General features: G+C 44.8%; 1 protein-coding gene across 1 annotated transcript in view; it reads left to right on the forward strand.

Annotated features, from left to right (window-relative positions):
* The window catches only part of CSMD2 (CUB and Sushi multiple domains 2), a 324,269-nt gene that overhangs the window by 266,047 nt on the left and 43,696 nt on the right, over window positions 1–14,526 (forward strand). The window contains exons 43-48 of the mRNA XM_085306730.1: window positions 2,657–2,834; window positions 4,504–4,649; window positions 9,169–9,249; window positions 10,416–10,529; window positions 12,629–12,817; window positions 13,555–13,701. Of these exons, the coding sequence (XP_085162856.1) occupies window positions 2,657–2,834; window positions 4,504–4,649; window positions 9,169–9,249; window positions 10,416–10,529; window positions 12,629–12,817; window positions 13,555–13,701 (855 nt within the window). The remainder of the gene's footprint in view (window positions 1–2,656; window positions 2,835–4,503; window positions 4,650–9,168; window positions 9,250–10,415; window positions 10,530–12,628; window positions 12,818–13,554; window positions 13,702–14,526) is intronic.

The raw sequence follows: 14,526 nt of genomic DNA on the forward strand, positions 1-14,526 counted from the left end.
CGCCCAGGTAAAAGACCCTTGCAGCTGTAGGGACTTGTAGTGTGGGAGAACTCTGTTCCTGTCAAGTCTCCTTAGTGTGGCAGTGATGGCCTTTCCGGAACGATCTAGATGGGAGTTCTCTGGTAACCTTGAACAGGATATCCTTTCTGAATGTRGTGTGCATTATGAGGACCTCGTAGTGCTAGAGAGTGGATCTACCTCTTAGGCATCAGAGCTGGAATGTCCAGATTCTCTTTCAAACTCCAACAGGGCTGGTTCAACCTGTATCCTTTGGACCGACAGACAGAGTTTTTGGGTGGTTTGCTTTAGAAGGGTCTTTCACATGAACCCGTAAGAATTTCAAGGCTGCTTATTGAAGATTTCCTGCTGTAACTCTACTGAGCGCAAACTTTTATCCCAGCCTCCCCTACAGCACTTGGTCTGAAAGAGCTGTGCACTGGGGAGAGAGATGGAGATATGATATTATTCCTCTTTTAAGTCTTAAYTCCTTGAACTGCAGAGAACACAAAATACAGCGAACTGGATCATCAGCTGCTCTTTAACTGACTCTGGTGGTTTACTGGAGATGTGCAGGAGCTGAGAAACTGCCTGSTTGGTGAGTGCTCAGCCCACTAGATGCTGAGTGCTGCTGATGGGGTTAGTGTGATGGAGGTGGCAGGATTAGGCCCTTGTTTACCTAGGCATCAGCTTTGCCAGCTGCAATAATCCAGTCCTTCCTTCGCTGTGTTTCTTTAGGTAGTTGGCATGTTCTGCAGCACTTCTGATAGCGCAGAAGTGCGAAGGCTTAGGTATGTTTTGGGCCATTACTTTTTCTTCTCTGAGTGGACATCTATTGGACTGTTAGTASTGTTAAAGTCATTGTAGAACTTGCCTTTTCTAGCTGTTGCCTTAAATGCCATCAAGCTAGATAGTCCGTTTTCACCCAGCAGSCAGCAGTGAGGGCTCGCTGCCTTAGGCTAAGTGCCTCACCTTTCCCCTGCAGGGTGCAGCTGGAAGCTCTTTTAATTAAAAGAGAAGTTGTAATTCTAAAATAAGTGTATGGAGGCCAAAGCTCCCAGCACCTCTTAAGGGAGTTTTCCAAGAGATCTGCAGGCTGCCTGCTGCTTAGCAGAGCAGAAAGGAACCAAGCCCTCAGGTTCTTTGGAAAATGAATGTATGGATTTATATAAATACACATGCTTTTCTCAGCTTGACAGACCATGCGAGTAAGCAGAGCAGAACTAGGCAGTAAATATATTGGGCCTGGCTGTAACCTTATGTGTGGTACATCACATCATGTCCAGGGTGGTACGAGTCTGTGGAGCTACTTTTGTGTGAAAAGCCAAGGCGCAGAAGGAGGATCTGGCCCATAACATGTAAGAGGTATGAATGACATTGCATGGATGGGTGCAGATAGTGCAGTAAGCTCTGATCTGGAAGCTTTGTTGCTATATTAGCATAGCACTGAGCCTGAATTAAAAAGCTGTACTGGAAGACTGTATTAACCTAGGCCTAGAACTGGGAGTAGCTGCCTGGCTTCTAGAAGCAGGCTAGTGGAGGCAGAGGATGCTGTCTWCGCTTCCCCGTGTGGACATACCTTTGTTTGCTGTGGATTATCTGCCGCACCCTGCAAATGTTATCATCGTTTCAACTGGACTTCCATGCCAGGGAGGCCCAGAAGCTGATGCTTGTACTTCAAACTCTTGGACATACAGACCTGCTGCAGCCCTCCTCCATTACCTTCAATAGGATGTCATCTTTCTGTCCCTCTTTTTGCTGCTCAGGCTGTGTAAAATTTTCTCTGTTTAGTTTGCAAGTTCACTTAGACCTGTAAAATACCTAGTGCAATAGAACTGTCTTCTTGATTAATGAATTGGATGCTACTGTCATAAAAATAAATCATCTTTTCCCCCCTTGCTCAGATGCACTCTGTGAAAACCCAGCTGCTCTGTGGGTCTGGTCCAGGCCATGCTGTATGAACAAGTGGATGGATTTGCCCACTGGTGTGATCTGGTCGGGAGGTGTATTTTCTATGCATGGATGCAGACAGCTGGTGTAGCCCAAATACCCTCATTAGGGCATAAGATGGAGTTTATTCGTGCACCTGGCTATCAACATCCATATGAAAAGCCCTGGTAGTCTCCTTTCAGCTCTGAAGTATTTAATAAGTTTATTGTAATGGAATTAAGTTGAAAAGGTTAGGTGTAGCTGTGACAGATCTGAATAGTTCAAGGCAAGCTAGACCAAGCTTTTGGGTTTACATTCACCTGTATGCAGAATTGCCAACTTTTTTATCCAGCCCAGCTCATAAATCACTATGTGCATTTGCTGAGAACAATTCCTTTGTGTTAGTCTACTTGCTACAGATCATTCAGGTTTTCTGGCAGCAGTTTAGCCTATCATTGTGCAAAGGGACTGCATCTAAACTCTTCCTGTAGTGATTAGGCAACCAGCTCTGCCTCTTACTCAGAGGACAGCACTTGGGGCTTTGCTGAGCAGCCTTCTGGGGCTGAGGAACTGAGCAACTGAGTGGGCTCAGGAGTTAGCAGGGATTTCAGTCTTGCTCAACTGAAGGGTAGAAGGACAAGTAGGAGAGAAGGAGAAGGTCTTTCAGAGTTACTGTTTTGGGGGATATTTCTTCATTAGATCTTTTTTTCTGTTTGCTAATTACCTGCAGTGCCCTGTGGAGGGAACGTCACCACCCAGAATGGTACAGTTTACTCTCCTGGCTTCCCCAACCAGTATCCCAATTCCCAGGACTGCACTTGGCTCCTTACAGTGCCGGTGGGATATGGGATCCATCTCAACTTCACTGTGCTGCAAACAGAGCCCTACAACGATTTCATCACTATTTGGTGGGTACAGCAAAGATGTGAGGACTGACCAGAGCGGGGTGTTGGCTACCAGGGCTCCATTTCAGCAAAACAGTCTTGCAGCTCAATAGAACGCCCATTGCAGGGATGGTGCTGAGTTTGAGAGGGGGAGAAAGTATCTATTGGGAATAATGGGACAGAGATTGGGAATTTGTCTAGCTCGTATTGTCTGATAGGGCCTATAGATAAAGGACCATGTGTTGCAAGAGGCTATCAATGGGCAAGGTGATTATCTCCAAACATAGTTAATGTCGCACTCCTGAAAAACACAGGCAGGGACTGCAAAGAAAAGGTCAGTGAGTGGAGGGATCATTGAAGGGCTGGACTTTTAAAGCAAATGGTGGAAATCTCATCCTTTGGCTCTAGGAGGGAGTCTGCCTCAATCCTTAGCTTTTATGGTGTCTTTGCTGCTAACTTCAGTGGTGTCATGCAGATCACAGGGAGCAGTTCCACCCTTGATTGTATACCAGAGCCTCTCAGACCTTCTAGTTGGTCTTACCATTAATTTCTGTGATCATCAGCTATTAAAAATGAAGCACATCAAACCCCTGCAATGCCTGGGATTAGCAGTCCACGTCCCGCTGGGGCCAGTTTGGTCCAATTACCATGTCTGGGGGATGAGTTGCCAGTGAGGGAACGCAGACCGGCATCCAGGCTGTAGCGAGATATTGTTCAGATGCAGAGCCCTGCTCCTCCTGCTGGAGTCTTTCATCAGCTTGTCCCTTCATCTCTGAAATGCTCTGCTGAATGGAGTAAAGAAACATCTCTTGGGAAGCCTAAGGGGCTTTACAGAGGAGACTTTATGAATGGTAAACGGGGTCTTTATCTCAAGCTGAATTTAGTTGAAATGAATCTTGTTCAGACTCACATAATAGGAATTGCTTTTCACTTCTAATTTCTCCAACAGACATTTTCTGGGACTCAGTTTTTTTCCTTTTTGCAAAATCACTGTATATATAGCGTCTATCCATAGAGAGATATCTATATGAAGAAAAAAACACATTGGTAAATCATTTGTATTTTTCAGTGTCCTCCYTTAGCTTTTCTGCTGCAATCAGAGATATATAGCCATACAATCAAACCTGGTATCACAGAATGCAAAGGCAATGCTAGTATTGTGTTGGCCACAGGACATGACTGTGACCTTCAGCTGCCTTTCTAAATAGCAGCAACTGGGAACTGTGGCCTGAGGTGACGTAAAATGGGTGCAGATCTGCTGAAGTTAATGATATGACACTGATTTTTCATATACTGAGACCTTTACCCCAGGAGTCTTACAGGCTAGCATCTTCCTTTCCAGTTTGGAGAAGGGAGTGAAAACTGTGTAAACAGGGAGTAAAACTCCGTTGGAAAACTTGGATGTTCTGCATGTTCTGAGGATAAAAGTGAAGTTCATGTCTGCAGTTGTCTACTGGGTCAGCAATGCACTGCCAGAATAAATTTGCCATATTATAATAATGAGGGGAGAGGGGCTGGGGGTCCAGGTTAACTACCTAGAAAGCTGCTGAGACTCTGATATAGATGTGGAAAAAGGAGGGGGGAGAAGAACAGAAAGAAGTTTATGTGCATACAGCGTAGGGGGTTGTTTGTTGCCTRGGATTAAAGATATGTATTAATGCTCTTTTGTGGTCTTTCTGACCTGTGGTTTTAGGGATGGTCCACAGCAAACAGCCCCACAGCTTGGCGTGTTCACTGGCAACTCTGCTAAGAAATCAGCCCAAAGCTCTTCCAATCAGGTCCTGATGAAATTCCACAGTGATGCGGCCAATGGAGGGATTTTTGCCGTTTATTTCTATGGTCTGTATTGCTTACTGAGCAACGTATGCTTTTTACCTCCTTACTGCATGTGGAGGGGGCATGGATTAATTGTGGCTTGTTGTAGGGAAGATTAGTTCTGGGGAAGAGAAGATATTAACAAAAAAATACTGCTTTAACCTAAAGTCTCTCACAAAGGGCTTTGGTTTTCACCGATTTGCGATTTGAGGTCTCTTAAGCGATTGAGKGCTGGCAAGTGGTCATACAATCTGTGCAGATGTGGAAATCCATCTGTAACGTTGTGATAATTCAACTACAGATCAAGTGCCTGCAAACTAATAGTCGTGGCAATGCTATGCCTGCCTCCCAGGGTGATGCCTGTAAATACCGTCCTCTCCATGCCAGATTCCATTACGGATAGCTCCGCTTTGTTTACCTAAAGCTCTCCTTCCTGCAGTGATACCTAGATATGGTGTTGTCCTGCCAAAGCTGTGCTAAATCGATTGGGTGGTCTTGCTGTCCTCTTTTAAATGACGTCCATGTTCTAGCTGAGAGGTGTAGTGGGCGAACTGACTCTTTCAGCTGAATTATTTGAGGATTCTTTGGTGTGACTGTAGTTCACACTAGAGAAATGTTAGGTATTACATAGAAATAAGGGCAGTTGTTTCCACTGCTAAACAAGGGCCCAAGTTTAAATTGGCTTAGCTAACAAGTTCCTATGGCAGTGCAGGGATTTTGGAAAGTGCAAATGGAGACCTCCTCTTGCTTCGGTAATTTGCTTGCAACAACTTCAGCAAAGTCTAACATCAATTACACGAAGAATCAGTGCAGAATGTCTTAGCTTATGTTCAGTTCCAAAAAGGCAAGCATTATATAGATAGGCTAAATTTAAAGAATGTTTGCTAGGCTTCTGAGGGAATTAGTTTACTGCTGCAAAACACTGCAAGATTTATATTACCAGACAATGGTGCATATATAACRGTTATGCAAAAAATTATGGTTCAGACAGTTTGGCTCGGAAATGAGCAGTACGTAAACACTGCTGCAGTTCAGCGAATGCTTCCTTTTGTAATATGAATTAGATGCTATCATTGCTGTGGTTAGAGCCCATTAGCATATGTTGCTGTTCTCTAATCTTGGTAAGGCTTTATAGTGAGGTTCCTTTTGCTAGTGGTTTATACAATGTATCATAACAACTATAGGCATTCCAGGCATGATAGTTTTGGGGTTCATGCTGGTAGGAAATACTGAAGGCCATCAGTCATTTATAACCTGCTAACCAGGTGGGCACTCTAGGGACTGCTCAGCCTTCTACTGGAAGCAACATCTGCTGTTTGTACATGGAACTTGAACATGAAGTGTAACCCCAGAGATTCGGCTGATTGAGCTGGCTGGCTCCGGGGTGAGGCTCTTCTCTTGGTCTTGGATTTTCATTCTATGCTATGGTACCTTCCACTGCAGGAAAGCCTGAGAAAAAGGTGGAGAAGATGTCACCTAGGAATCAGCCAGTGCCAGCAGTTAAATCTTTTGCGTTACTCTTTGAGGTGTAACTGCAGGAAATGGAATTTCCTCTGGATCTATATCAGTGTGTATTTTCATTTTTGTGCCTGCATATTGGCAGATATAGGACATGGAAGACATCCTCCTTTAGCCTTAAATCGTCTTTTCCCATACAGTGATGATCAACACCTTTGTAAGAGAACCATTGCCCTTTTAAATGCCTGCAAAGAAACAGATCCTTAGGATGGAGGAAGGGAAACAAAAGAGTAATTCAGAAAGCTTAAAGGTTCAATAGCATCCATTGAAAAATGATGATGTTGCACCTATTATTAAATGGGTTAGTTCAGGTGCCAGTGCAAGCTGCAGTGCAAGCGTGATGGGAAAGGGTTTTATGACACAGTAACTCAGGGGGTCCCTGCATGGTTTCAAGGACAAGGCTCTTTTTCATTCTGCTGAGAGCAAATGAATGTGCTCCTGGAGGAAACTCGGCTGATGCTGTATCACCCATACACTTAAACCATCTCATCACAACTCTGTATTGAAATATGGCCCATTAAGGAAAGGAGATTAATGCTGTAAATGCCAGGTTATCTTTCCACTTCAATAGATGCTGTCAAACAGTTTTTAAATAGCTTTTAATTTTTGTTAAGATTTCCTTTCTCCCCCTCCCCACCATCAAACATGTGTTTGAAAGCTTGTACGTAACAGTGGCTCCCGCCTGGGATGGCTCGGTGCCACCGAGATTCTCCCTCAGTGCTGCTTCTGTCCCTCTCTGCGCCGGGGATGAGGTGACAGTGTCACCATCGCTACGGTGGCGGGATCGCTGAGCCGGAGCAGAGCCTTTCTGCTGGGCACGGTGCGAATGCAAAGTGCAGATCCCTCCCTGCCGCAGGCACGACTGCACAGAGCTGCCGAGGCGAGACGTGGTGGAGGTTTTGGCCAAGGTYGGTGCAGGAGCTAGATAGCAATGAGGTTAACGTGTCCTTTAGGCACTCCCCGAAGGCCCTGCTTCTTCGGGAGAGGTCTGTTTGGCAGCCGTGGCAGCATGTGCCTCTTTACATGGGCTAAAATGAGCACTCGGACAGAATGGTCTTTCCAATAAAAGTTTAAAATTTTGGCCTAAAGCTCCATCTGCCATTTTGTTCTATGGAAATTTTAATTTTTCTGGTAGATATTCAGAGCATTAATCTTTGTGCAGTGGCTTTCTACTGAGACTGATGTCAACTAGGCAGTCACTGACCTTCTGCTGTGTCCCCCCGCTCCAGCACCTGCTTTAGACCCAGAGGTGAAGCACTGCAGTGAGTTTAAGAGTTTTTCTAGCAGCTGCTTATTTCTGGAAAATTGGAAGAACAGCTGGTGGGGAATGCTGTTGCTTTTTCCCTTGCCTGCCATTTGTTCCACTGTGATCTTAGGAAAGAAAAAGAAAAAGAAAAAGAGAAGTAAAACTGGAAAGCCTGGGAGCTGTGGCTGCCGAAGGGCTGCAGCTCTCCTCTCGGCACAGTCTCTCCTTACTCGTTAGCACGGCCCTTCGATGTGCTGTTTTGCTGAATTGCAAAGAACAGGCAGGAAAGCTGTCTCAGAAGTACCTACCGAGCCCGTGCTTCCCTTTGATGCCTCTGTCGGGTCGAGCTCGTTGCACTGGTGGGTGTTTGGTTTTATCCTCCCCTTTGCACGTGCGGGATGCAGCCTGCGTAAGCCCGTCCCTCGCACTGCTGAGAAACTGGTACGCTCCCCACAGCCCTTGCCYGTGCACGCCAGCATCCTGTTTTTCCACACACACCTTTTGGGAAAGTATTATCCTACCCCGGGTTATGGGGTAGGGTTTCTTTACGTTGGGAAGGAGGGTGGGACATCTACTTCTCTACATGTATATTTAGACATCTTAAGAAATGATCCCAAGCTTCATCCAGTTGCTGCCATGACTGCTAGCTTTGCCACAGTGCTGAGTTTAACATCATTGGGTTAGTAAGAATTAATATTCAGTGGCAGATAGAGCCCCAGTATCTTAAACTAAAGGGCTGATATAAATTTCAGAGGAAGTTATGCTTGTCCAGGGTCAGGCACAGGGGGAGCAAAGATGCTGAGCAAATAGCAGAAAATGTCTTTCATTAATATTCATTTAGTTCCAAGTACCGTTTTTTCAATTTAGCCATGTTCACAGCCTTTGTGTGTTTATTTTCRTAAGCATCAAGGTTCTCAAGTGTTATGTACCCATATACTTGCAAGCAGTACATTTATTTTGTTCAATGTTTGCTAATATTTAATTTTTGATGGTAAGATTTGCTAATTGCAATGTATTTGGTCAGGTGTGTGAGTTATAAGGAATTGTTGCTGCTCCTTAACTGGATGCCTTCTCCCCATTTGGCTATGTGGTACCACTAAAAAATGTCAAATTGGACAAAAAATTCAAGATTTGCACGGTTTTTCTTTACATGAGGCACTGACACAAGTGTTGCATAGGTTACTCTGTGAATTGCAAGCTACCTACAGAATTTGCAATTCAAACCATTTGCACTCCTGGAATTACTTGCAGAAGAAATTAATGAATAATTCCAAGTTAAAAATAAATTTGTGAGTTTAGCAATCTTTGTTCAAGGACAGGCATTAAAGATGAAGTTCTCTGAATAATTATTGTGATTTACTTGGCTCTATAGCAATCTGAGACTTTTCGTCTTCCGTGATTGACCTGGTTCCTTTTGAGGTCACCAAGATTTTTCTCTTTGCATCCTAGAAGATGCAGGTCGTGTTGCCTCATGTCAGTGTACATCAGTGATGGCTCAGTGTTCATCCAAACAGACTAACACTGTCTGGGCATCTAAATTTCTRCACTATGATGAAAATCTTTGTTTGCTATTGGAAGTAAGAATTTGGAGAAACATGAGTTTGTGCATGAATGACTGGAGGCAGCTCTGTAGGGTTTGGGGCTGGGGGAAAGGGCCTGGCTGTGGTTTTGCCACTTCCTTCTCCTCGCTTGGAGAGGGAGGATCTGCTTGACATGACAACCATGGCCCTGTTCATCCCACCTGTAACATTTGCTCTTCTTTCCTTTGTTCTCTCGCAGCCTATCAGCTSTTCAGATGTCAACCCCCAACCATTGTGCCCAACGCTGAAATCATCACGGAGAACGAAGAATTTAACATAGGTAGCTTTTCACTGTCCAGCAGTCCACTTAGCCCTCCTCCCTTCCACTATCTCCGCCTCCAGGAATCCATGGGTGTTGTCCAGGGGCTGGTGCCCCATAGCCACTGATTCAGGAGACCTGAAGAAGATGCATTTCATTCTGTAGGACATGGGGAGGCATGTGTGACCCTGCTTAATATCTGACTTCTGCACTAAGTCAAAGTGCAGATCAAACTGATCGGACTGTCTCTAGCTGACTTCTCTTTGTTAGTGCAGATAATGTGATTTGTCTTCTGTGAAAGTCTGGAGCTTGTTCAGAAACATTCAGAGRACTTTTCCACAATAACGGTTTTTGGCCTTCATGTATTTCGGGTGTTTCAGATAAGCATTGTGTGAAAGCTTAGAGGCTGATGTACTTTTTTCGAGAGCCCTTCACCCATATTGATTGCACTTTTTGTATTTTTGCTGTTGTTCATAGTTACATCCACATTTAAAGTGTGTCTCCAAACAATGAAAGAGCCATGATTTTTTTTAAAGCAGCTTTTCTCACTGTCCTCTCTCTTTGAGGGGAGTCTTCACCTGAATTAGCTAGCATGAATCAGAATAGTTTAACTAGTATGAAATTGTTTGTACCAACTGAAAATCTAGCATGTGTTTCTGCCCCTGTAATTCCTGCCCAATTTATATCATTTATATCATATAAAGCCAGTGCAATCRTGGCCTGTTTCGTATACCATGGCTGCCACATTCCCAGGATTGTAGTGGAGAAGGAGCCGGGTGCAGCAGTCCCTGAAAGGCATTGCTGTGCCCAAAGAGGCAGCAAGTGTGGGTGGGATGACCTGTGAGGTGTGGACCTGCAYATCTGTCAAGTTCTCCAGAAGTGAATTCAGGAATATAAGTAGACCTGAAGCAGTGCAGTAGTGCGGTGAATGTTGTTTTTACTTGCTGGTGATTTCATCTCATAAAATAACTGAATTGTGCAGCTGTTCTGCAGGACTCAAGCAAGTCATGGATTTGAGTGTGTTTCTAAAACTAATCAAGGAAGGACCTGCAGCCCCAGAGCTCAGTGGCAGAGACAGGATTGAGAGGTCTTTGCACCTTGCACTGACTTCTCTTCCCAAGGCACGTTTTGACCTTAATGAATTGATCCTTCTCCTCAGTTGAGATCTTTTCTTTTTCTGCCTATAGGTGATGTAGTGAGATACAGATGCCTTCCTGGCTTTACCTTGATTGGAAATGAAATCCTGACTTGCAAACTAGGCACTCATCTCCAGTTTGAAGGTCCTCCACCCACTTGTGAAGGTAATGCTTTTGGGGCTCAACATGCTGACCAAAGCCTTCTTGTGCAGAAACTGCTGCAAACCTATGGATGTTCACTGAGGAAGGCAGCAAGCTGGATGACAGCTTGGGGACGGTTTCCCTTGCAAATACTGAGTTTTTGGAGTGAATTTGCGGACCTTCGGGGTCCCAGTAGTACCACTAGGTAGGGCCTTTGGAGGAGGCTGCTATGTTCAAGTGGCACCTACAGGCCTTCCAGAATGAAAAAGCYGTCCCTGTAGGACTGGATGGCTATGGGGTATCCGGGACAGAGGAGAAGTAGGATTTGGATCTGGGGCAACTGCATCCAGCCCTGCCTCCTGCCGCAGCAACCAGAGCGCAGGACAGGAAGGTGATTTCCCAACTGGTTCAGCCTGCATGTGTTGTGTTTCACTGCTGGAAGGAGCCAGTCGCCAAACTGAGCTGCCTTTGCCCCCTTGGCGAGGCGCCTCCTCTACTCACCACCACCTCCCCCGCCTCACTGCATGTCCTAGCACCATGCCCCTCGCCCAGGTTCAAGCAGCAGCAGGCAGATAACGGGGAGAGGGATTTGGTGAGTGACTTATTGCAGCACCTGTCTGATAAATGACAGAGGAAGGACCTTACAGCCTCGCTGGCTCCCAGGGGTTTGAAGGCTCTCCACAATTTCTAGGAGGATTTGCATCATGTTAGGTAATCCAAAGTTCGGCCCTAAGGCCCCAACTCAGGAAAGCACTTTAAGCTTGTAATTTCCTGAACTGGGACTGACTGAAACTTGCTGAGCAGAGTTCTGATGCACTGGATGCCTGACTGCGCTCGCGAAGCCAGTAAGCAGTCAACCAAACATCCTTACTCTGCGAGGGGGGAGATCTTCTTCTCTGACAGTTTGCCAGTGATACATGAACAGCCAAAGCAAGGAAGAGCAGACTGCAGCGAAGTGAATTCCTCCGGAGAGGCAAGCCTGTGAGGAACRGCTTCTCTATTAGTGCTGCAAAATGTATTAGATGGGAGAAAAATGAATGCCCCAAGCATGATGCATCGTATACCTTGCTGCTGCTCAGGAGGGATCCCAAAGATGTTTCCATGCTACCGTGTTACCTTATTTATCCTCTGGATTCCTGCCGGTACTTTTGCTCACTCCAACTGTGATTATTTCATCATCTTCATTCCCTCCTATCTGAACATTCTTACCATATAATGGGATATTTTTCTGTAGCTTTATTCTTTTTGAAATAGCATGGATTGAAGGAGAGAAAGGGAGGTCATTCAATTATTTACTGATGGTTGTTAGCCTGCGGGTAAAGGGACTGCTTAAATTACGTCTGGCCACCAATTTATAGAGGTCAAAAAATCACTGATGGGATTAAGGATTTGGAAAGAATACACTGTTCCTTCTGAATAGTTCTGGCTGTTTTTTATTAATACAAGTATAGCATTTACACTGGTTTTAGAGATAATTATGGATAAATAACAATCCCTGTCCTTTTATGCTTTTTGTTCACTGTCTGTGTTAACTTCTTTTTTGGGGGTGTTGTCACTGGCCTTCTGTTAGTGCTTTCAGCTGAGTTCAATATTTCCAGAAGCTGAGTGAGATCTAGTGATTAGATCAAGGAACTGGAGTATTTAGATCCTAGTTAACAGCTCCATGGATGACTCGGGAGAAGCTGTAGTTCCATGCTTTGTTTTACCCCCGGATAATAAAGTTTCTAGGGCTTCCAGAGTGATTTGGAACTTGAGTAGGGAATAGTTGCTTGGTTGCAATGCCATTGATTCTGAAAGCCACATCAGCATAAAACTGAAATGATGCGAAGATGGCTGAACCAAATTGTTCATATTGTTGCTTTTTTCCCCTCTGAATTTGGCAATTACTCAGATTTGTGGAAATGCAGCATGCTTCATTTGAAGCCTAAGTCAGGATTGGGGGATTCTCTGTGGAACCTCAAGGATCTAGGTGTCCAGTCAAAATAAGCAGGCAGGAGTTGTGCTCTATCTTGACCTAGATGGTCAAGATAGACCTTGTTGGTCCTGGTGTCTTGTGCTTTCTTTCTTCCTCTGTGGAAAGAGAAGATTCATTTTCTGTTGTTTTTCCTTCACATTCCTTCTAGTGCACTGCCCGATGAATGAGGTGATGACAGACTCCACTGGTGTAATCCTCAGCCAGAGCTTCCTGGGAAGTTACCCTCATTTTCAGACCTGTTCATGGGTGGTGAAAGTAGAACCTGGGTATAACATCTCCCTCACCATTGAGTACTTCCTGAGTGAGAAACARTATGATGAGTTTGAAATCTTTGATGGTAAGAGAATCACCAGGCTGTTTTACTTAGCAACTGAGGGGAAAGGAAAGAAACAGCAATATTGTTAGTTGTTCATCTCTGAGTTCCCAGAGCACCGTGGGGAGAGCTTTTCACCAATACACCTGTAGCCTTCTTCCAKACTGAAAGAAAGTTCCTCCTAAGACTCATTGATTTTCTGGATAAGACAGCATCAGGATGACTCTTAAGTATTTTTCCAGGGGGAAGGAGTTAGCAAGCYGCTGAAAGACTTGTGGCAGATGTTGCTGGGAAGGGATGTGTTGATAAGGTGGGAATTTAATCCTTGAAAACCATGCAAACTAGGTTTTTCAGGCCCACGAGTTCTTATGAACTGAGAAGGGATCTGGCAGTATTCACAGTGACGTAGCTTTGTAACCAAATGCAGAGTGCAGGTGCTCTGCTGATGCTCCTGAGGTTGCACATTGTGACCTGAACTGAAGGCATACTGCCTGGTGCAAAATCATAGTCTGACTGTGATCAGYAGGGCTTTATTTGCATTTGGTTTCCTGGGGGTCAGGTGTCTGCATGAGGACTCCTGTTCACAGAAGGAAACCTGAGCATGAGCTGTCATTCCTAGGCTCGTAGCAGAGTGGAAGCTCGTACACTGCRGTTCCAAAATGCATCTGTTCCCTCTGCAGAAATACATCCTGGCACATAAAGCCCAAGAGTGACTGTTGGTTGTCAGCCCTGACTTTCACTTGTTCCATCTTTTCTTAAAGGTCCCTCTGGCCAAAGTCCACTGCTGTTGTCACTGAGTGGGAACTACTCTGCTCCTCTGACTGTTACCAGCAGTGGGAACAAAGTGTATCTCCGTTGGTCTTCTGATCATGCATACAACAGAAAAGGCTTCAAAATCCGYTACTTTGGTAAGTACACAGCAGAGACCAGATGCCTCCACCAAGAATGTGGCAATCTCTTCAGCTAAGAGTTGTTGTAAAATTGCTACAGAGGGGCATAGGCCATCTGTCTCAGGAGAAGGTGCYGCGGTCTGTGAAAGCACACAAAACTGGCCTCACTCTGAGGTCTCTGCAAGAACTGCTGAGGCTTGGGGAAGTAGGAATATTTCCAGCAGAAAAGTTGAAGCTTTGGCTTCGTTTCCTCAAACAGTCTCAGGAATCAGAACCTGAATATCTTTACATAGCCGCAGACAATCTGGATCTGGATAAGTGAAACCCATCACTGTGCAGACTGTGATGCCTGCARAGCTAAGGGGGTCCTACTCGGAGATTGTCTGAGCAGCATAGGTTTTTGGAGGCTGTTGGCGTATGACTGAAGTATTGATTAGACAGTTTATTCCAGCTTCAGGTCTTCAGAAAGTGCTCTGCTGACTGTAATTCATAGTGAAGATTGCTGTGTTACTGAATTACTGTGTCTTTTTCAGTGATTAATGTCGTGAAACATAAGAATTTGTGATAGGAGCTGTTTGGTGCATAAGGCACAACTTGTACATGGCTTATTGTCTTACACCACTTGCAGAGAGCTGTCTAAAACATATCCTGCTCCTGGCCAGGCATTCTGCTGCTGCTCTCAGAGCAATATGACCCTCTCCTTTATAATGAAGTCTTAGCTGCTTATTCAGCAAAACCCCATTGAATATTTGCTAAGAATTCCTTAAAATGAATTACTATTTTTTGGAACTTAGCAAATCTTAATTAAGGGAAGTTATAAAGTTGGATAGAGAACTTGCTTGC

The sequence above is a fragment of the Rhea americana genome, unplaced genomic scaffold (genome assembly GCF_003343005.1).
Source record: "Rhea americana isolate MKP2758 unplaced genomic scaffold, rheAme1 scaffold_246, whole genome shotgun sequence".
Classification (NCBI taxonomy): domain Eukaryota; kingdom Metazoa; phylum Chordata; class Aves; order Rheiformes; family Rheidae; genus Rhea; species Rhea americana.